The sequence below is a fragment of the Schistocerca gregaria genome, chromosome 8 (genome assembly GCF_023897955.1).
Source record: "Schistocerca gregaria isolate iqSchGreg1 chromosome 8, iqSchGreg1.2, whole genome shotgun sequence".
Classification (NCBI taxonomy): domain Eukaryota; kingdom Metazoa; phylum Arthropoda; class Insecta; order Orthoptera; family Acrididae; genus Schistocerca; species Schistocerca gregaria.
Window position 1 is genome coordinate 93,647,155 of NC_064927.1, and position 24,984 is coordinate 93,672,138.

The window sequence follows — 24,984 nt, forward strand, 5'->3', positions numbered from 1 at the left end:
GAACAACAGCTGGGGAGATGTGTACAATGATACATGCAACTGTTGAGTAACTAACCATCCAGTTGAAGCACGGGGCTACCAACAGTTTAGCGAATATTGCTACGTACTAGTCTCCGCAGCAGGCACCTGGTTCGTGCACCCGTGCCGACTGCCATTCACTGGCAATTAAGGCTGGAATTTGCATGCCAATACCACAACCAAATATCTACAGGGACAACAGGTGGCCTTTTCAGATTATTCATGTTTTATACTGCATCTGCACGAAATGGCTCTAAGCAAACAGTTTGCAACAATCATCAGAAAGGTCCATTCCAGAGTAGGGAGTGTTATGATGGGGGAAATGTTTTTTCATGGCACTCCCTGGGTGATCGTGTCATTCTGGAAGGCACAATGGATCAATACAAGTATGCATCTACATCTAGGGACCATGTCCACCTTGATATGCAGTTTGTTTTTCTTGAGACAATGGCACCTACCAGCAACATAAGGAAAGTGTCACAACTCACAGTATACATGCATAGCTCAAAGAGCAAAGGCATGAGTTTACCACACTCCCCTGACCAATAAACTCCTCTGATCTAAACCCAATTGAAAATCTATGGGACCACCTCAATCTGACTGTTCGTGCCATGGAACGTCAACCGAGAAAGCTAGTGCAGCTGGTCATGGCACTTGAGTCGGTACAGCTCCACATCCCTATCTGTCCCTTCCAAAATCTCACCGACACCCTTCCTGTGCTGCAAAATGATGTTATTCAGGATTTTGACAGGTTGTCACAATAATGTGACTGGAGAGTGTATTATTTGTCATACCAAAGCCATCATACTTTACTGTTTATTCACCTTATTGCCTATGAATAAATATTTATGTTGTTTTGTGAGTTATTTTCTGAATTTCATGTGGATTGTCATCATATATTGGGAAAATACACATGATGTGCACGGTCCGTCACTAAACAAGCAAGCAGCAGCCAATGACAAACAGCCAGTGTGATCCCAATAGTGAAGTACTTTAATCCTGAGAAATGGTAAATATTCTTGGTTTAAAGTACCTCCAAACTGAGAGACACGTGGGGTATCAAGGGAGACACATTAGGATTCCTCCACTTTTATTACATGGGCGAAGTCATTTGTAGTTAGATTAACATTTGAGAGGGAGTCCTTTTTTTGTCATATACTCCACATTGTGCGTAACCCTGTGTATTCAGATTACTCGCTTGAAGTAACTGCATTGGCATCTACATCACATTCATTTATTTCAAACTAGTAATCTCCATCTCCTGAACTTTGCTATTCCAAAGACCATCACCAGTTCACTGAGATCTGAAATAATTTCCTGGCCTGTGAGGAGTGTGAAATTTATGAAAGGATGTGAAAATGACATTGGACTTCCTTTGCATACAATAAGCTCTTACAAAAACATGTACCTGATCAGGAAAGTGGTAGTGACATTTACAGAAGTCCTTCAATACTTAGAGACAAATAGCTGCATAACAAAACTGGTTTTAAATCAATATAATTTTTTCTTACAATCCACATCAAATTCTATGCACTTATCCCTATAAGTATTCTTACTCCTCAGAAAAGTGTATTTTACTATACCAGAAGAGTTAATATCATGCCCACTTTGTGTGAATTACAACGTTTCTGGAAACTTCACTGTAATGCAAACATGCCAAAAGTCATCGTCACTGGTGCTCCTTAGTCAAAAGAGCGATAGTTTCATTCATACCTCTGAGGATCTGTAGAACACTAAGTGATAGTAGCAACCAAATTTACATGTGCCTGTAGAATAATGCAGCAGCATAACACACCACAGTGTAATTTAAAAAAATCACTTCGCAGTGGGTATGTGCTCCTAAAATGCATTTGTACAAGATTAATTAAAGAAAGATCATAACTGATCATAGCAAACATTCTGATGATAAAAATGAAGCCATCAGCACATCCTATTATTTATCAAATTGTTGAGCTGTGCAGGTGAGTGTGTTTCATGCCATTATGGTCAGCATACACACAAAAAGAACGTATTATTTAAAACAGAATCCAGACCCTGAGCAACACTAGAGTAAAGTTCAGGGAGACACTTTCAGAAAGCTTTGAGATAAAGACAAGAGCTAGACAAGGAGATGAAATTTCACCTCTCTTTAACTGTGCTCTGGACAAGGTGATCAGAGAGTGGAGAAAAGAAATGAAAGTGCAAAATATACCTAGCGGTATTTACCTGGGACACAAATGGAAGGGACTAGTATTAGACGGTTTAGCTTTCACAAGTGATCTGGCACTTATAGCAGGCTCAGTAGAAGCATCAGTAAAGTAGCTCAATATGCTCAAACTCCAGGCTGATAAGGTAAGACTTCAACTGCCACTAAAAAAAAAAAAAAAAACACTCACCAACATCAGTGATACTACCAGTGAACTACAGCTGGAACAAGGTCAAATTGAGAAAGTTGACAGATTCAAATACCTAGGAGAGTGGTTGGAACCCAATCTATCAGAAGGAACAGCAAAACAACTTGGATTAATAAGTTACAATTAGCATAGTGATTAACCAAGAACATCTATAATAATAAATGCCTATCTCATAATTCTAAACTAAAACACTACCAAACTGTTGTCCACCCTGAAGCCCTATATGCCTCAGAATGTTTGATTCTGACCAGGAAAGGCTTGACAGATAAATTAGAGATTCGGGAGAGGAAGATCCTGAGAAATTCTGGGACCAGTCAAAACAAATGGTGAATACAGGAGATAATCAAACCCGGTGATATAGGATCTTACTCAGAAAATCACAGATGTATACAGGAAGAGATGTCTCACATTCTATGGACATTTCACAAGGTTGGGCGAAACAAGACTGATCAATTGATTTTTCAGCTACTGGAAGAGCAGAAAGACCATGACACCATGGCTGACAGATGTCAAGGAGGACATCCAGGAGCTGGACATAACAGAGACATTAGAAACCGAGCACTTCCCAGAAGGATAAGAGAAAAGAGGTTTAAGGACAGATCACCCGGTAAAATGACTGGCATCCTTTGTACCCTTTGGACAAAGGAGAGAAAGGAGAAACATAGCCAGAGAATGTGGCATTACTGGACAAACATCAAGTCCCTCTCCAGGCTGAAAAGTTGAATACTGTAGTCCTTAGATGATCCATAGGAAAGAAAAAGAAGAAGAAGAAGAAGAAGAAGAATCCAATGATTATTTGTGATGTCTAATACTATAATAATGTTGGACTGTCTGGCACTGCAGAGAAATACGATTTGGTGCAGTCTTTTTACATAGAGTTTTTTTATGTAAGAGGAATATCCAAATACTGACATAAAAGGTGGATGCATGTCAAAATATAAACCATCATACCTCATCATTCAGTGGCTTATTAGTCCTTGGAGCTGTTTTAAGGAAGATGTTTGAAGACTGGGAACATGTGTTTGGACAGAAATGTACTGTGATAGAAGACATAAATGGGACTGAAGGTTCAGAACATTGCTTGTTAGCTTATATTGGCTCAAAAAGTCAGACATGGAAGAAGTGACCCAGTAGAATACTGGGAGAACAATATTTTTCCATAGCTGAGACCAGGACACATGCCCAAAAACATTTTTGCTCTCTTTTGCTGTTTATTTTTGTAACAAAAGTACTGTGTTAAAAAGGAAAAAATAAATGAACAGGAATGATAGAGATAGAGAGAGAGAGAGAGAGAGAGAGAGAGAGAGAGAGAGAGAGAGAGAGAGAGAGAAGAAACCATGATGGCTAATAGAAATGCAAGGTTGCTACGAGCTATAATTTGAAACTTTCAACTACATATTTAAGATGATAAAAACACTACCCTACATTTACAACTTCATGTATGGACAGCTGCAGAATTATTTTAAAAGGTTGTTTATATGACAAGTGTGGAACAGAGAAAGAAAGATTCATTTTTTTATGGGCAGATGCCCTCCACATAAGAAAGTAATCTCATTTCTTGTAACTGACTTTTAAAACAGCACCTGATACTGTGTTTGACAACATGACTTAAATTGGGTTTTAAAGCTAGTGACCTTATAATACATCGTCGAACAGATATGTGTCTGTGATGAATTCAGCTAATAGAAAAACTTAAATATAACAAAGCTCTGAATGTTACAGCAGACAAAGGTAACACTGTTGTTGTCATCTATAGAAAAGATTATCTTCCTATGAAAATTTTTTAAGAGATCGTCATCATCCAGATTAATCATCCTTTAAATGCTGCAGTTATTTCTGTGCTTGCTAATTCCTCCCCAGTTATCCTGGTTGTTCAATAGCCCAACTTATGCATACAGTACCAAACTTAGGACACCTCTTCTTGAGTGTAGCAATATTATTAGTCCTGGGAATTTGTTCAGAATGAAAGTAATGAACCAAAGAGTGCCAGCACATTGTGGACAAGTTAAGATGCACAAACAGGATTTTTGATCCACCCATTCGTGAATGGAACAGGAAATCCACATGAACTGACTGAAGTTTTTGCTGCAAATAATATGCAAAGCATTTGGATACAGAACAAACTTTTCTGTTTCAAACAGGAAAGAAACAATTCAAAAACTGCATGGAAAGGTCTTTACATCAGTCTATTGCCTAGTTTTTCTCAATACAAAGAATTTGTACACTAACATTCCTATTGACGAAACAATCAGTATTATCCAAGAAAATCTGTCTTCCAGTGATCAGTTCAGTATTGATGAGATTAGAGAATTATCTTCACTTCTTAAATTGGTAACTTCCTATCACTACTTTTTTTTAAAAAAAAATAATAATAATAATTGTTGCTAGGAGCAAGCTGATGGATGGGCTATAGGCAACTGTCCTGCTGGTGCCTGGCAGACACTTCTGTGAACGGCTTAGAATGTAAATGCTTTCTACAGGCAAATTTTACTGCCACATTTCAATGACATATTCATTGTATTTATGGCCCTTTGGGCGATATATCTTTAGTGAAAGATGAATTTAACATTTTGTTTTCAAAAATGTTTTCCACTTATGAAGTAATGGGTCCAGACTAAGGTCTGGATAATGTGGATGTAGAACTCCAGCTTGCAAAAACAAAATTAATTTTGACATTTTTTGCATACCAGTTACTAGCGACTCAGTAATCCATATGCATTCACAACTACTGTCATTTGTGTTACCATATGTATGTTTCAACATTATAAGTGTGGCTCTGTTTAGCATTGATGCCTGTCTTCACCAAAGGTAAGTATCATCATCATCATCATCATCATCATCATCATCATCATCCATACAGTTCCACACATACCAATATAAAACAAGTTTTTTTCAGAGATACGATAGACCGTGTATGTGAAATTACTTTAACCCCAGCTGCTGTTGACTTTGAACTAGCCAACTTAGAGTTTGCTGCTACTAGTAATGTAAAAACTCTAAGGTTGTCAATAAACTGTACAAACAAAAACTGGAGAAAAGTAGTAGTCTAACAGAAGCTAATACTGTAATTCCAAAAGAGAAGTTTGTTGTCCTACTGTTCTTGTGAAGCATTTCTTACCAGCTTGCTCTCACATAGCTAAAGATTGAAGACTTAACCAACCAGCTAACTGTTAATACTCAGATGTTTTATGGTTCAATGATGACAGTTTTTCAAAGCATAGCTGAGCACTGACAGAACTCTCCATTTCAAGATGATAATTCACATATGCATCTTACATTTTGAACTTTACTTTTTGAAAGTCTTACATAATTTATGCCTATTTTGTATAAGAATTTTAATGTTTACACGTTTCTTGCATACATCTTGTCTTCACTCTCGATGCTGACAGATGGCACCATGTACTAGATATTTTATTCCTTTTGTAACTTATTCATCTATTTCACTTCTATCACCTATTTGAAATGTGGTTTTAATTTTGATTGCCTTTACTTACCAGTATATGTTTTACTTTATTATTATTTATTGTACTTCCAAACACAAACACTGAACTTCCATCTACTGTATCAGCAGCTTTCTGTCTGTCTTATGTAGCACACACAAATGTTGTTACGCATTCACAAATACTGTAATTTGTGTTACCTTATTTATGTTTCATGTCTAAATATCGTCATCATTCATACAGTTCCATGATGACTACTATGTTTCCTCTGCTAGTTCTGAGCAACACTTTAAAAAAATTTTACTTTTGCATTTCAGGTGCACGCCAAAATTTTGTCTATTTAGACTACTGCTTTACCCACTGGGGGCAGGGAAGTGGTGCCAGATATAGATAATCTAGAAGAAGAAGAAGAAGAAGAAGAAGAATTACCCACTTTTCCAAACTTCAGTACCCCTTCTTACTGGATTTTTGTACAGTATTTTACCACTTTCTCATGCTAGATATGACAACACCTCTAATCTATTTCTATTTATTTTTCCCATGTAGAAATAAATAAGATGCCTCAAAAAGGCTAAATGCAAAAATAAAGTTTCTGATGTTCTTTGCAACCTAGGCACTATTACCGAAAATATATCACCTACATTGCTGCACCATAGCCATGGAGTGGGTATACAGATGAGCTAGCTCTCACTAGGGAGGAGATGCTCAGACTGTACAGAATATATAAAAATTCTTGTAAACAAGGACCTGAGCTAGATAATACTTCTTATAGAGCTTATCTAAAATGTAAAAAAAAAAATCTACAAACACAAACTATCCTTGGCCAAAAAAACAAGCATGTGAACATTACATTGAAAGGGCTCCCAACAAATGGAAAGCAGCATGGGATATCATCAACCAATATAATTCACAAACCCATACACAAGATGCAATGCTGGTCCCAGAAGAAGTAAATTACTTCCTAATCTCAGTGAGCAAACTGAAAAACAAAATCAAGCAAAATGGCACTTGTGCACTAGATCATCTTGGTGCTGCGCCTCATAGCATATATACTTTCCACTGGAATGTTGTCACCCCAGAGGATATTGTTAAAGCTGTGGCAAGGTTCACCAACTCCAAAAGTATGGACTGTTATTGGTTTTCTAACTATGTAATGAAACAAATAATACACCTTATCTGTCAACCTCTTTCTTTCATTTTTAATGTGTGTTTAGAATCTGGAGTATTCCCAGATGCACTCAAAACTGCTAAAGTGATACCAGTCTTTAAAAAGGGAGATAAGCATCTGCCCCAAAACTATCTACCAGTTTCTATTATCCCAATTTTCTCTTAAGTTTTAGAATATGTAATGCACATTCAACTAAATAACTATTTTGATAAGCATGATCTCCTCTCCAGTCAGTCAGTTTGCACACCAACATGATAAAAACACCACTACTGCTGTCACTGAAGTTGTTAACCAGATGTTAACTGCATTCGAAAATAAGGATCTAGTATCAGTCGTACTTTGTGATCTTAGCACGGCCTTCGACTGCATACCATCAAACACCCTACTTGCAAAACTGGAATTTTATGGCATGCACAAACCATCTTTGGATGTAATCGAATCATACTTAAGTAAAAGGAGACAGTTTGTATCAATTAAAAATAGATGCTCCTCACTGAAGGAAGTTCAGACTGAAGTGCCTCAGGGTTCGGTCCTAGGTCCTTTCCTGTTCATCACTGCAATTAATGACTTACCTTACCATGTAGGAGCAAATTCAATTGTGTGTTATGCAGATGATACAACATTGCTCAATACACACCATGACAACAGAAATGCATCAGGCAACATAGGAAAAACTGTAACTAGTAATAGATTGGTTTTCTCCTAATGAACTCCTGTGTAATCCTGATAAAACACAAGAACTAATTCTGGGTTTAACTACAGCTGTTGAAAGGAAATCAATAAAATTGTTAGGATTACACATTGATTCAAAATTAAACTGGGAGGAACACATTAGCCATATCTGCAAGAGAATAGCAAGAGTGTGTTATCTCATCTGGAGACTGACAGATGTAGTCACTGATGAGTATCTAAAGGTGGTATATTTTGGCCTCTTTCAGTCACGCATTTCCTATGGCATATTGTTATGGGGACATTCTTGCTTTGTCAGTGAAATCCTGAAAATTCAAAAAAAAAAAGTAATCAGAATAATAAGCAAAGCTAAGCCCAAGGAACACTGCCGCCCCCTCTTTATCAAGCACATGATATTAACTGTTGTGAATCTATACATCTACACAGCACTGCTTTATGTCAAAAGCAACTTAAATGAGTTCGAGACCGGAAAGAACATACAGCCCCACAACACCAGAGGCAAACTGGACTTCGACATACCAAGACACAGACTCTCAAAGACTGCAAACTCACACAAAATAATGAGTTTAAAACTCTTCAATAAACTTCCAGCATCTGCTCGGTCACTGACCAGTAATATTTTCAAACATAAGGTTTATGACTGGTTACTCAAACACCCATTTTATAAGATAACAGAATATTTTGACATAATCATTGACATTAGTATATAAGAATATTCCCAAAAGAAAAGGAATTAAATTGTAAAAACTTTACTGTAAAGTTATTGTTAATTGTATATTTAATGTTCAGACCTATTCTGCTGTAAGTGGTCAATGGTGAATAGACTGAGTACTGACTTCATTTCTTGGCAAGAATGGTCTCCCCCATCCCCCCTCACCCATACATTAAACATGCACCACCAGCACCTCTGGAACTGCGAAAGTTCACTCTGAAAGCGAAATGAGGAGTGCCCATTGTGCAGGAGGGGTATTACATTTCTGTAGAGAAAGGGAGTAAAGAAAATAAATATTTTTTTACAGGCTAAGCAGATGTAATGAAAATGAGATACTGGAAAACCACAGGAAAAAGGGCTAAACTGAGAGCTCAATGGGTGTGATGCCTATTCCTTGAAGTGGAATAGAAGAAGATGAAGAAAGTATGTAGTTGCCTGGAATGCTTTGGCTCAACAGTGTGCCTTGAGCTGTCTTTCAAATGCACTGTAGGACAGTTCTCATCATTGCAGAAGATGCTTTCTCGAAGAAGACTGGAAGTCATGGCATCCTCGCTATCACAGTGTGAATGGCTGTAAACAAGCTGTTACATGCTCTTGTGAAGGAACAAGCTAAATTAAATGGTGGTGGTGGTGGTGGTGGTTGCAGTCACAGTGATGGTGAGGATATTGAAGAGGAGTAGTCACCTTCAACAAGGTTTCCTGGAGCTGTGCAAGGACTTGGAGCAATATGTCTTCTGTTCAGTCAGTCCTTTCCAGCATCAACCTGCTGGAGAAATGGTTGTCAGTTATTTATACTAGCAGAAAAATGTGAATTCCTCTATTTCAAAAATAATTTTATCATTCAATTCTTTCATTACTTCTCTCACAAGTTACTGAAAATTACTGACACTAGTTTTGGCAAATTCTTTGCAGCACCTCTGAAGTATTTACAATGCTTATTTTGGTAGATAGTATTGGAAGCTCTGTACGGTAGTAGGCAAGGAAGTGCTGTTGTGTTTAGGGAATTTGAAATCCCAGAAATTGTAGTGAAATACAGGAAAACCCGTCAAGCATTGAAATTTGGTGCACAGACTGGCAGTTGACTCATAAAATAAACTTAGCATATTGTGAGCAAATAAGCAGAAGTATATCTTACTTTACTGTTAGATAATTAGTGGTCAATATATAGAGCATTCACTTTTCTAATGCAATCACTTATTATTTAAAAGCAATTAACTTTACTATATACGAGCTTAGTTTTTTTTAAATCTATTGCTTAATTTTTTTTTTTGGGGGGGGGGGGGTAATTATTGTACCTGCAGATACTATCAATATACCTTCTTTTTAGTGATTTACAACTGAATCCCTTCACTAATTTAGAGTTACATGTCCTGCCAACAACTTCATTACTAAAATACACATGAACATAAACAATACATACACAAGAAACCACAAACCAAAATAATGTTCTTTTTTACACACACACACAGACACACACACACACACACACACACACACACACACACCGTTTAGTCCAGTGGTCAGCAACCTAGTCCCTGACTTTCACTAATGCGTGTTCCAGCATTCATGGTGAGTGTTAAGTTGTAATGGTTTTAAAAACTTTTTCCTAATGTTTCCATAAATTTTTGACAAAGAATTCATCAACTATTATTATATGCTTTAGTTAGCAGTACAACTGCTTTGTGAATTTATTGAAGAAAAGTTACTTCTCTCTTTTATAAAACCATTATTACTGTGGAGCCTGTGATTAACAAGAATTTTTTTCCCGTAACAGAGATACAAGAGGGGGCAGTAGGCACAGAATGTTGACCACCCCCAGTTTAATCAAATGAATGTAAACAGGGGTGCAATATTTAATTGTGTTTTACGTCAAAAAAGATACAGTGCTACAAACTAGGCCAGAAATAACAGCACCAAATGCAAGAATGCCTGGGAAATATGCATACTAGCATACAGTACAAACTGTTTTTTTATCCAGACCCAAAAACAAAATGTAAGCATATCATATTACAGACTGATGAGTTTTTAAAGTGAATAAAATGATTAAAATAGAGGGAAACATTCCACGTGGGAAAAATATATCTAAAAACAAAGATGATGTGACTTACCAAACGAAAGTGCTGGCAGGTCGACAGACACACACAAACAAACAAACACAAGATTCAAGCTTTCGCAACCAACGGTTGCTTCATCAGGAAAGAGGGAAAGACGAAAGGATGTGGGTTTTAAGGGAGAGGGTAAGGAGTCATTCCAATCCCGGGAGCGGAAAGACTTACCTTAGGGGGAAAAAAATGACAGGTACACACACACACACACACACACACACACACACACACACACACACACGCACACGCACACATACACAAGCAGACATTTGTAAAGGCAAAGAGTATATAGGCGGGATAAAATTGAATGGTAGCCTTTACAAATGTCTGCTTGTGTCCGTGTATGTGCGGATATATATATATATATATATATATATATATATATATATATATATATATATATATATATATATGTGTGTGTGTGTGTGTGTGTGTGTGTGTGTACCTGTCCCTTTTTCCCCCTAAGGTAAGCCTTTCCGCTCATGGGATTGGAATGACTCCTTACCCTCTCCCTTAAAACCCACGTTCTTTCGTCTTTCCCTCTCCTTTCCTCTTTCCTGATGAAGCAACCGTTGGGGTTGTGAAAGCTTGAATTTTGTGTGTCTATTGACCTGCCAGCACTTTTGTTTGGTAAGTCACATCATCTTTGTTTTTATATAATCCTCATTCATCAATTTATATTTATTTATTTAATTGATTTTTGAAGTCATTAAGCTCCAATGTGTTAAAACACTGATCCAATAGTACTCATCACAATCCCAGTGGTTGGGAGCCCGCCTTGTCCTTGAAGTTACACTCTAGTGAACAACAGTACAGCAATAAATGCAGACAAGTCATATTTGTACCCGAGACCACGGACGACAATATGCCTCGTTAGATGGTTAACATATTGATAAGTACCTCAAAAATTGCTATATACAATTCACTTCAATAAATATTTCTGGCCCACTGTGTTTTGTTTCAAGTGCTAGTCCTAAGGAAATTTAATTGTGAGATAACCATACTTTTCTGTCAAACTGACTTTTAGTGGACATAAGACAATACATTTGTCTTTGACAAAATAAAATCAGTACAATATATACAAAATCACTTTACTTGCCAAGAAATAGAGGTGTGGAATCCAAACTCGAAGTTCCTACCAAAACTTTCAGAGCTGCTTACCTTTTCCAGGTTATTGTAGAAGTCTGTGTTCCCGGCACACAGAAACCGTCCCAACAATGTAGCGTGTGTTGTGAAGACTGTGGCCACGTCCACATGACGAGTTCGCAAAGCTATCAGCCCCACTCCTGCTTGCCACTCGTGGAAGTGTGCCACAATGTGTGGCGGAGTATTTGAACACTCCTCAGCAACTTGCCTGAACTGTGGAGAGAAGACAAATTAGGCATACAGTATTCAGGTTAATATGGTGCTAGAAGATCCTTGGTGATACATGGCGGACTGTGTAGAGGCAGCAACAGAGTTTAAATGCAGTGCAGTGGGTTCGCAAATAAAAGAACTGCAGCATGGAATACCAGCTTATGAACACCTCTCTCTCTCTCTCTCTCTCTCTCTCTCTCTCTCTCTCTCTCTCTCTCTCTGTGTGTGTGTGTGTGTGTGTGTGTGTGTGTGTGTGTGTGTGTGTGTGTGTGTGTGTGTGTGTGTGCGCGCACGGTGGGGGGGGGGGGTGGGGGGGGGGGGGGGGGTAGGAGGCAGACAGACACATTCATAAGCTGAGCAAAGTTCCAGGTTGATTGGCATCAGAAATACATTTGTAGTTACATACGAAGTTGTTCTAATGACATTATAGATGAAGAAGGATGTCCTCTCAATTTTTCGACTGCATGCAACCCTACAAAATAAGAGGTGTTTATCCAGTTACGTTGCTACAAAAGACACCTATGCATGGCTTCGACATTGTCACATAATTGACAATTTTGGAGGCGCCAGTAATGAATAAACCCACTGATTCTGAAGGCAGTTTTTCTGTTTAAGACTGTTTAGAACTGGTTTTATGAAGTGATATGAATATTCTGCAAATCACAAAGAATTGTGTGATAAATTTGCAAGACACAGTGAAGTACTTTTGAGCAACATTAATTTAATGGTAAAAAATACATTTCATCCATGAAGACTCTACAATTATACTGTATGCATCCTGTCTATGCAGTTTCACCACCGACATTTGTATATAGTCGAAGCATTCTGGCATTCCACAAAGTTGACATATATTTAAGAAAATGCTCTCCCCAAGATGGCATTACGTAACCTATTATTATTTCAAAGACAATATACATACAATGAATTCCTAAACTATACTGTGAAAAGTGGTGGTTGTTTTGCTGTCTTTACTTATTCCGTCATAAGCATCCTACTTAAATGTTGTCATAGAATTAGTTAAAATGTTGACATTAAACAACAATGTCCTAGTACCTTGAAGGGTTTCCATGTTTAATGTCTATCGTAGCAATCTTAGAAACTTTTAATCAGCAGTGAGTTACTTTCTGCAGTGTTACAAAACTGTAAACATTTCTCCCGATCTTCAACTCTAAAATTTAATCATCATTCACAAGAATTTCTCTAAACAACAATTTTGCGGCTGAGATGTCAACTGATGTTAAATAGTAACAAAGAGCTAAAAGGAACACTATTATAAACTGGTCATTCTATGAACTAGTCTGAGATATGGGGTTAAAACACTATGTGAAGTAGCATCAAACATTCTCAGTGAAGTTGTCATGTTCATTTGAGAATTAATGTGGCAAGTATGACATGGAATTATAATACAAGAAGTCACTTGCAAAAGAATTTGTGCTTATACCTAATGCAAAGGTTTGATGTAGTTGTTTCGGTTAATTTATTTTCACAAAAATTATTCTGAGTGGACTGAATAAGATAAGCTTCGAATATCTATGAAAAATTGTAGCACCATTTGCCAACTATTATCAAGCTATCAGCCAGCCTCAGTATCCTAACAACTCCCATTCTTTTAACATGGGCATCCACCCATTCTTTTAACATGCTCACACAACCTCAATTTTGTCCTTTGTACAATCTCTTGCACAGGCTTCTCTCAGGCAAGCCTTAATCCTAAAGGGTGAGTGCAGAAAACACTCAGCAACAGCTCCTGACTGATGAAGCATAGGAGGGAATTAATAAATTTCGTGGATCAAAGGAAAGAGAGGAAACTCCAATAACAAATTCAGCTACGATAAGCCCAGCATACTTTTAAACATGGAACAATAAACTGGTACATCTGGGAATAATTGACCTAGTAATTGCATATAGTCTAACTGTGCTTAATCACCTGCTTCAAACCTCGCAGCTGATTACCCCTAAATGTTGGAGAAGCCTAGTGGTGCAGCTGCTAAATGATCACAACATATATTTTCCGTTATCAGTGGAATACCCTGAAATGGACCGACATCTCAGGATACAAATGGCTATGTGATGGCTCAAAATTAATAACTAAGGCTATGGTAGATTGTTGTCTTTTCTTTGTTGGTCCTTAGGCTCCAGCCTGCAGTCTTATCCGTATTGTTACAGCAGTGTCCCCTATGTAGCTACACTAAGGGTGAATAGAGTTGGTTCCCAACATTACATTTCATGTTCAACCTGCATGATGCTGAACCATAGCAGTCTATTCCGTGACTGTCAAGGACTTTGATTGTATGAACTATAAAAATCTACATGTATTCCTCTTATTTTTATCAGTTTAAAGATCTGAAATCCCCCTCTGGTATTCCTGAGACTAAGTTTTACTGAAATTTTCTTGACAAACTCCTCTTTTGATTCTACAATTCATCTCAAACTTGATGGAAGCTGTATCACTGACACATCCTGCTACAGTGCCCAGGGAGCACCGTCTGAAACACGCACGACAACTATGCCACACGAGTGAGGGACAGCACTGCTCGTAGACATGGCTGCAACATCAGCAGATGCCTGAGTTGCTGGCAAGTTACTCGAAGAGAGAGGAGCCTCACCAACTGTAGCCACGGGCCACTGCAGTACCACCTACTCAGCTCCTACCAGTGACATGTGCAGAGAGGGCAGCACATCTCTTCTGGAAGAACGAATATTTAAGAAGATGCAGTGACCACAGCACGCAGTTCCCATCGGTCAGAGCTGGCACCTCATGTGCTGGCTGCACTGTAGACCTTCAATAGCTCTCATCGGTGTGCCAACGAAGTGGATGACAACCTGTAGTGAAGCTCTGTTTATAGTGCTATCTGTATAGATTATTTTCTGTCTGGCTCTTGGGCACTAGCCAGAGTCCAGGTTGTTAATGTATGTGTCATCCTGCAGAAGGAGAGGAATATAGCTTCTGCATAGTTTTTTTCTTGGTGTATCTCCCTGAAGGAATAAAAACCATTGTAAACTTCCACCAAGGCTAATCATTAAAACCCAATCTAGGAACATATACATACATTCTGCAGTATACTAACGAAGTCTGAACCCAGTGCCTTATTTCTGAAGAGCTGTTAGCACAGATTTTGTCAAAATTACTTCAAAAGCTTCTGAAAATCTATGAATTCCAAGTACACTAGAAATTGCTACTCTTCACACTGTTCTAAAATTCTGCTGAAGACTTGCCAGTGATTTACTGCTCTATATCTACCACTACAGCAGCTCACTCCATTGCCCGATTCAAAAGCAATTACAGTTCATCCTCTCTTATATCATCGACAATTTTAGTTGCACAATAATTTCTTGTCCCCTTCCTCGTGCTGTAGAATAATTACAGCAGTGTTTCGGTTTTGGGGGACAATCTCCCACCAAATACTTTGGCTAAGTAATTTTGCAAGTTACTTTTGCATTACTTTGCCTTCAGCTTTATCCATTTCTACTGAAAGACCATAATCAGCTCGATGGCCTTTCCATTTTTTCATATGCCAAACTGATTTACACATCTCGTCTGGCAGGACTTTCAGAATGGCGCTATTTTCATGATTACCTGTATTTCTGATTTATTTTGTTGAGAAGAGAGAGGCAACCAAAATACAAGATAGAAATTAATTTTCTAGTGGACTTTTCTCTTTGTCTGGAGTTCAGAACAGAAAGACAAAGCAAAAAACTGAGTATCCAAGCAACTGAAAGAAATATTAAACACATATTACCTGCTTATATAAATTCAAGGAAGGAAGGAAGGAAGGAAAGTTCATTGTAAATAAAACTTTGTTGCAAATTTTGATAACCATATAATAAATAGCTGTCTGCTGTTCTTCATGAAAACAAATATTGAGGTAGCAACAGGAGATAAATTCTAGCTATTAAATGTTACTGAAGAAGCAGAAGCACATTCTGTGAAGGCAGAAAGGATCACATGTTCGCATGAAGCTGCAGGCTATGCTGGCTGTAGCGCAGCTACTGGCAGGGTCTTCCATTCCAGACAAGGCTCTGAGGATGAACCAGATGAAGATTGTCCCCATAATGCCACATCTCTCCCATATCTACTCTCATACTCCTTTCAATTCCCCAGATACCCAACTCAAGCTGTGATACAATCCTGCCAAGGGGTGCACAGTACATGGGAAGATGTGTCACTAACAGAGCTTCTGGGATACTGGGCAACCTCCATGATTAATTAGCTTCAAGCTGTGTGAAGTTCCAGTGTGTCAAGAAACTAGATTAAAATTCTTGTGGGCCCTAAATGGAGAAAAAGGAAAAAATATCCAGGGACTTGATGAGACCTCAAACCAACCAACCAACCATTGAGACTGAACTGGGACTGATGGAAGCTGTTTCTACAATTGAATCTGGCTATAGACCAGTCCAAGAAGTGGAAACTGTTACTGAGAAGTTGGGCCAGATCAAGATAAAATCCTTGTCTGGGTCTCGGAGGAGGAAACTTCCCAGTTAATAAAAAGAAGGTAAAGAATGGCTTCCTTAATATAAATGGAATGAAATAAAAGGTCTCAAACCTAAGCACTCGAAAAAAAAAAAATGTCACAGAGTCAATGGGCTGTCTCCAAGACAAAGAACAACATAACAAGGGAAGAGTGTTAATAGTCCCACTTATCAGAAAAAGCCGAGGCAGGTAATAGGGAAAGAGGCCTATAGTACTGCAGTCTCTGTTTTCAGGATGGTGGTTACCCAACTGGGACACCCACAAGTCAACATCACTTCACAGCAGAAGGAGCCTCTCCTGATGGCTCTCTGAGAACATTGGAGGGGGACACAAATGCAGGACCCAAATTCAGGAGGGTCTATATAGACAGATGCTCTTTGTCTTCCAAGGGATGGAAAAAGTGAAGGGGTTTGAAGAGATGGTGCCCAAGATATCTCCATAGGAGGAGGTGAAGCTGTTGGTCAAGACAGTGACTGAGCTTTTCAAAAACACTGTTCAAGAAATAATGGTGCACAACCAGAAGATCTCAACAGAGGATTGGATGGTCATCAATTTATTTATTTATTTATTTATTTATTTATTTATTTTATTTTTTTTTTTTTTTGGGGGGGGGGGGGGGGGGGGGTCATCAGTCTACAGACTGGTTTGATGCGGCCTGCCACGAATTCCTCCCCTGTGCTAACTTCTTCACTTCAGAGCAGCACTTGCAACCTACATCCTCAATTATTTTCTTGACGTATTCCAATCTCTGTCTTCCTCTACAGTTTTTGCCCTCTACAGCTCCCTCTAGTATCATGGAAGTCATTCCCTCATGTCTTAGCAGATGTCCTATCATCCTGTCCCTTCTTCTTATCAGTGTTTTTCACATATTCCTTTCCTCTCCGATTCTGCGTAGAACATCCTCATTCCTTACCTTATCAGTCCACCTAATTTTCAACATTCGTCTATAGCACCACATCTCAAATGCTTTGATTCTCTTCTGTTCTGGTTTTCCCACAGTCCATGTTTCACTACCATACAATGCTGTACTCCAGACGTACATCCTCAGAAATTTCTTCCTCAAATTAAGGCCGATATTTGATATTAGTAGACTTCTCTTGTCCAGAAATGCCTTTTTTGCCATAACGAGTCTGCTTTTGATGTCCTCCTTGCACCGTCCGTCATTGGTTATTTTACTGCCTAGAAAGCAGAATTCCTTAACTTCATTGACTTCGTGACCATCGATCCTGATGTTAAGTTTCTCACTGTTCTCATTTCTACTACTTCTCATTACCTTAGTCTTTCTCCGATTTACTCTCAAACCATACTGTGTACTCATTAGACTGTTCATTCCGTTCAGCAGATCATTTAATTCTTCTTCACTTTCACTCAGGATAGCAATGTCATCTGCGAATCGTATCATTGATATCTTTTCACCTTGTATTTTAAGTCCACTCCTGAACCTTTCTTTTATTTCCATCATTGCTTCCTCGATGTACAGATTGAAGAGTAGGGGCGAAAGGCTACAGCCTTGTCTTACACCCTTCTTAATACGAGCACTTCGTTCTTGATCGTCCACTCTTATTATTCCCTCTTGGTTGTTGTACATATTGTATATGACATGTCTCTCCCTATAGCTTACCCCTACTTTTTTCAGAATCTCAAACAGCTTGCACAATTTTATATTGTCAAACACTTTTTCCAGATCAACAAATCCTATGAATGTGTCTTTATTTTTCTTCAGCCTTGCTTCCATTATTAGCCGTAACGTCAGAATTGCCTCTCTCGTGCCTTTACTTTTCCTAAAGCCAAACTGATTGTCACCTAGTGCATTCTCAATTTTCTTTTCCATTCTTCTGTATATTATTCTTTAAGCAGCTTCAATGCATGAGCTGTTAAGCTGATTGTGCGATAATTCTTGCACTTGTCAGCTCTTGCCGTCTTCGGAATTGTGTGGATGATGCTTTTCCGAAAGTCGGATATTATGTCGCCAGACTCATATATTCTACACACCAACGTGAATAGTCGTTTTGTTGCCACTTCCCCTAATGATTTTAGAAATTCTGATGGAATGTTATCTATCCCTTCTGCCTTATTTGAGCGTAAGTCCTCCAAAGCTCTTTTAAATTCCGATTCTAATACTGGATCCCCTATCTCTTATAAATCGACTCATGTTCTTTCTTCTATCACATCAGACAAATCTTCACCCTCATAGAGGCTTTCAATGTATTCTTTCCACCTATCTGCTCTCTCCTCTGCATTTAACAGTGGAACTCCCGTTGCACTGTTAATGTTACCACCGTTGCTTTTAAAGTCACCAAAGGTTGTTTTGACTTTCCTGTATGCTGAGTCTGTCCTTCCGACAATCATATCTTTTTCGATGTCTTCACATTTTTCCTGCAGCCATTTCGTCTTAGCTTCCCTGCACTTCCTATTTATTTCATTCCACAGCGACTTTTATTTCTGTATTCCTGATTTTCCTGGAACATGTTTGTACTTCCTCCTTTCATCAATCAACTGAAGTATTTCTTCTGTTACCCATGGTTTCTTCGCAGCTACCTTCTTTGTACCTATGTTTTCCTTCCCAACTTCTGTGATGGCCCTTTTCAGAGATGTCCATTCCTCTTCAACTGTGCTGCCTACTGCGCTATTCCTTATTGCTGTATCTATAGCGTTAGAGAACTTCAAACGTATCTCGTCATTCCTTAGAACTTCCGTATCTCACTTCTTTGCGTATTGATTCTTCCTGACTAATGTCTTGAACTTCAGCCTACTCTTCATCACTACTACATTGTGATCTGAGTCTATATCTGCTCCTGGGTACGCCTTACAATCCAGTATCTGATTTCGGAATCTCTGTCTGACCATGATGTAATCTAATTGAAATCTTCCCGTATCTCCCGGCCTTTTCCAAGTGTACCTCCTCCTCTTGTGATTCTTGAACAGGGTATTCGCTATTAGTAGCTGAAACGTGTTACAGAACTCAATTAGTCTTTCTCCTCTTTCATTCCTTGTCCCAAGCCCATATTCTCTTGTAACCTTTTCTTCTACTCCTTCCCCTACAACTGCATTTCAGTCGCCCATGACTATTAGATTTTCATCCCCCTTTACGTATTGCATTACCCTTTCAATATCCTCATACACTTTCTCTACCTGTTCATCTTCAGCTTGCGACGTCGGCATGTATACCTGAACTATCATTGTCGGTGATGGTCTGCTGTCAATTCTGATTAGAACAACGTGGTCACTGAACTGTTCACAGTAACACACCCTCTGCCTTACTTTCCTATTCATAAGGAATCCTACACCTGTTATACCATTTTCTGCTGCTGTTGATATTACCCGATACTCCTCTGACCAGAAATCCTTGTCTTCCTTCCACTTCACTTCACTGACCCCTATTATATCTAGATTGAGCCTTTGCATTTCCCTTTCCAGATTTTCTAGTTTTCCTACCACGTTCAAGCTTCTGACATTCCATGCCCCGACTCGTAGAACATTATCCTTTTGTTGATTATTCAATCTTTTTCTCATGGTAACCTCCACCTTGGCAGTCCCCTCCTGGAGATCCGAATGGGGGACTATTCCAGAATCTTTTGCCAATGGAGAGATCATCATGACACTTCAACTACAGGCCACATGTCCTGTGGATACACGTTACGTGTCTTTAATGTAGTGGTTTCCATTGCCTTCTGCATCCTCATGTCGTTGATCATTGCTGATTCTTCCGCCTTTAGGGGCAATTTCCCACCCCTAGGAGAAGAGAGTGCCCTGAACCTCTATCCACTCCTCCGCCCTCTTTGACAAGGCCGTTGGCAGAATGAGGCTGACTTCTTATGCTGGAAGTCTTCGGCCGCCAATGCTGATTATCAAAATTTAGGCAGTAGCGGGGATCGAACCCGTGACCGAAGACGTTTTGATTATGAATCAAAGACGCTACCCCAAGACATCAATTACAAGATTGTACCAGATGGCCAAACCTTTGCAGTGGAAGAAGGCAATGTGAGAATAGGACATGAAACTGTACTTAGGGTTATTGCAGGTTGCACTCTACAGAACGTCCTTTGTTTTGTTTAAAAGAATAATGCAATTGTATCAGTGACTAACACACCAAATTCAATGATACACACATCTCTCAGCATACTACTTCTCTCAATCTGGGGCTCTGAGGTATAAAGAGCTTTAATCACAAATAACATTGTCTTGTACCATTCCATTAATTTTTTCCAATTTTGAACCCGTGCTTATTCATTCTCCACTGATTTAGCTAACACAGCGATAAGTTTTACTGTTATACATCCATGTGAGAAGCAGTAATATTAAATAAACAGCAAGCTAAAGGGAAAAAAAATATGACCTGTGCAAGAAAATTACCCAGATTTTGAGCTAGCAGCACAATCCTACAATGAGACAGTTGTCTAAGAGATAATCAGTTTGTTGGTATCTGATGCAGCTTCACTGTTTTATGCTCTGAGGGTTTCATAACTCTGGGGTAACACTTGTGGCAACAATGTGATACAATGGAAATTTTTTTATTGTTTAAACAGTGATTTGCTTCAGAAAATTTAAGTTTATTTTATTGTTGTTTAAATAACTGAGACTAAACTGTGATTGTGCTCATGTGTGAGTACTTGGTAACAAAGACTGCAGTTCTTTACATGTGTACAAAGTTAACCACATACCTACTTTAGCTACAAAAATCTATGTGCCACTCGACGATTAATGACAAAATTTAATTTGTTATAGAAGACAGGAGGTGGGCATGGCCTTGATCCAGGAACCCTCTTGATACAATAGGCGGTGTTTCAGGGCTCTGAGAAGCTGTAGGAAAGTTTAATTATGCCAGAAATCTAAAAATCTCCAGAACATGTATTTTTGTTGAGAATGGAATTTCATTTATGCCAACGGCAGACTTCTGTTCCAGGGACTTAGTGACAATCAGGATGAAACAGTGTGAAGAAGGAAGCACAATGGAAATGGTTTTGGCCTCAGCTTACCTTCCTTGTGAGGACAGCACACCTTTACAAGAAGCAACGAGATTAGTACACAGCTCATGACTGCAGAATGACTAGTGACAAGCAACAAAGGTGAGTGCCTCCTTGAATTTGTACTAGAACATAATCTGAAAATCTTTAATAGTGGTAAGGAACCTACTTACAGGAATTGAAGAAGGGAAGAAGCAATTGACAAGTTTTGGATCCACTCTAATGGGTAGTTATATTACTGGCATGTGGTGAAGGAACCATCCTTATCTTTCAGATGTATATTAAGTTTGAGGTTGAAATGAGTGTTAAATATGCCACGGCCTATAAGTAATCCCTGGGAAACAGATGGGGGTAATGTAGGAAAGACAATCTCACACTTATCTGAAGACAAAACTTTGATACAGAACCCAGTAGCTTTTTAGGAAATGGGGGGTGGTGTGGGGTGGGGGGACAGGAAAACCTGCTGTGGATCCCTGATCACTCAGGAATTAGTACCAATGAAAAAGCTGATAGCCTGGCCACAGCAAGCACAATGATTCCATTTATTGGACCGGAACCTGTCCAACCATCACTAAGGCAATGGTTAAATCAAAACTACATAGCTGGATCAGCAGGCAGAACATAGAATATTGGACTACAATCCAAAAACAAAAATATGGCAAGCAAATGATGTCAAAGCAATGTTTTGAGAGAGAACTTGAACAGGAGACAGATTAAACTCATGACTCTCAACTAGCCATGAGAACTGTAAGAAACACCGACACACGGTGGCTGTAGTGGAAGAATCCCCCAAGTGTAACCATTGTGGTGAGAAGGTTGAAACTGCACCACATCAGATTTTCTCATGCGAAGCTTTGGAGTGCAAAATGAATGGAATATTCCACTTGGTAGAGCCTGAACAGTGATGAACTCATAAAGGGTCTCCTACTCCTCCTTACAGGTACAGATTGGCTTACCACAATGACGGAGTGAAACCACACAACACTCTCACAGTGTAGACAACAGTGGGCTAAAACACTGTTTCTGTCTCCCTGCATTAATCAAATCAAATCAGTGTTCTTTCATGTAGATTTTGAGTTCAAAATGTTCAGTTAAGAGAAGAAACATTTAGAGAAAATTAAAGACCCTGCAAATGTTCACATAATAACAACAATATACTTTATGACCATTCAGACTGCATGCAGTCTGGAAATGGTGGCAAGTCTAGATTTGTTTGAAGTATAATTGTGGCACAAGTTTCTAGTATTTTCATGATTTGCACTTTTATGAATGTTTGTTCTGCAGGTATATCAGAAAACGAATCAGAGCACATTTTGTGACAGTCAGTTAAAGGCAGAAAAAGATTTCAAAGTGGCTTCAAAACTGACTGGACGTGTAACTGTGGATCAGATCACAAGCTCTATATTGTGAAGTTCCGGCTGAAAGTGACAAGTAGCCAAAGCCGTGCCTCTTTGCAGATACAGACCTAGAAATATCCCTTTGGATTATACAATAGAAGTCAGGAACAGATTTAAGGTGTACGAGTTACAATACAAAAACCCACACAGCTGTGAGTAGAAGTACCAAAAGCTGTCAAGGAGGCAGCTAAAAAACACATTGCCAAGAGACAGATTAACAAGAAGGTCAAATGACTATTAGCAAGCAATTGCAAATTGCAGAACAACAATGGAAAACAGAAATCAGATGGGATGGATGAGCAATGTTTAACTTAAGTGGAGAGTTTCAAAATTAGCTAGACAAAAAAGACATTCTTCTTAAATGAACAGTGCAAAGCAGTTTAAGAGACTAACAGAATGAGGAAGATGAGGGAGCTTTACAAGAAAATTAGATATCAAAGGAAAATTCCAGGCAAAAATTGGACTGATAAAAGACAGAAATGGTAAAGATTTGATGGAAGCAGGGGACATTAAGAAAAGAAGGGGAGAATATGTAAAAGATCTAAATAGTACAGTGCTGGATACTGGTAATGAAGTTAATGTGATTTTAGAACCAGAGCCAGATAGTTTTGAGAATGAAGTCAAATGGGCCAACAAAATATTGCTGAAAACAAGGCTAGTGGACAAACCTAGAGTGTTCAATGAGTGTTCACATGATAGCAAAGTCATGTTAAATTCTTACAAAATGGATTTTTGCTACACAAAGACCAAGCGGTAAAGGAAGTGGGACCAGACATAAGACTGCCACCATTTGATGTATTATAGGGAAGAGAATTCTGAAAAGATGTGTATCTCTGCTTTACTGACTATGTAAAAACTTTCAAGTATGTCTACCACAAATTATAGAAGGTACTCAAAAACATAGGAGCACCAGGTCACCTCATTTACATCATACAGAATTTATACTCTGGCCAAGAAGCCACAGTGAGAATCATGTATGAAGCAACAGTTATGCCCCAGTAGAAGAGCAAGTGCCCTTTCAGCTAAATGCCTTCAGTAATTATCCCACGTGCTTCAGACACTACTGCCACTCGGGGGGGAGAGCTTTTGTCAACTGTGTAAATTAAGAAGAAGATTTAAAACAATTATCCAGAAATTATACATTTGTAATACATTGTTTGAAAATGTTCTTTATGCCACCTGCTGTGTTCTCAATGACATTTCATGTCTCTGTTACAGCAGTCTATCATACCACTTCAATGAATGTGAGTCATCTCTGCAAAAGGAGGTCAGGAACAGGCAATTAACTAATACTAAAGCTTATCTCTAAAAGGTATAGAAACAATGAAGTACAAAATAAGAATATTGACAGTTTTCTTTCACCAACAATACATAGACCTACATGTTTCATCTGGAAACTGTGTTACAACTACAGCTTTGTTCATTATCACATAGGCCTGTTGTAAATTGCTGAAATTATTTGTGCATAAATTTTGAACTAAAGCAGTAACTGTTACTTGTAGCAAATAAGTACACAATAACTACCAAAAATACTGTTCCAGTATGCAGCTGTCATGCGCAAATTCCATACTAACCTCTTCAATGAACTGTGCAACTTGATAACCGAGTATGATGGCATCGTTGCACTCAACATCGGGGTGTGGTGCACCGAGGTGGCATTTTTCCCACAGCTCCTGCTTGTACTCGTCCATCTTCCAGGCAGCCGACCCGATGTCGAACAAAATCAGCTGCGGGTTTCCGTCTACTAACCATGTTCCCGTGTGTATCTAGAAACAATAGCAACAATCTGTATCCTTGCTGGAAGACAATGAGATGCATGAGCAAGGCCTGACATTATAGCTCTACATTTGAGATATACAAAAGGAATTATGTAAATGTATCTAAAAATTATTACAATATACTCACAATAGGTATTACACTGTCAGGATAAAAACAGAATAAGCAGCTGGAATAGATGAAATAAGAGTGGAGATTATAAAGGTGGCTTAATCTACTGGTCTACAATGGTTATATGGATCGCTAAGAAGCACACAGAAATACAAGTCTGAAGAATGAGGAAAAAGAATAATGATTCCAAGCACATAATTTAGCAACTACTTTACATAGTAATGTATCGATGTAGCCTCCTCCATTTTTATTTTTACTTACTTCTGATAATAATACCAATAACTAAAGGCTTCAACAAAATTTAAATAGAAGGCTTACATGCCACCCATAAGGGAACATGAAATAATCTATTTACTTTGTATTTCAGTTAACATAAGAGGGAG

The 24,984-nt window shown here is 38.6% G+C and overlaps 1 protein-coding gene across 1 annotated transcript in view; it reads right to left on the reverse strand.

The window, feature by feature from the left end:
* LOC126284121 (glycogen [starch] synthase) overlaps nt 1–24,984 on the reverse strand; it is a 112,220-nt gene that overhangs the window by 62,783 nt on the left and 24,453 nt on the right. Inside the window, exons 4-5 of the mRNA XM_049982811.1 lie at nt 24,289–24,480; nt 11,688–11,885 (exon numbers count right to left, since the gene is read on the reverse strand). Of these exons, the coding sequence (XP_049838768.1) occupies nt 11,688–11,885; nt 24,289–24,480 (390 nt within the window). The remainder of the gene's footprint in view (nt 1–11,687; nt 11,886–24,288; nt 24,481–24,984) is intronic.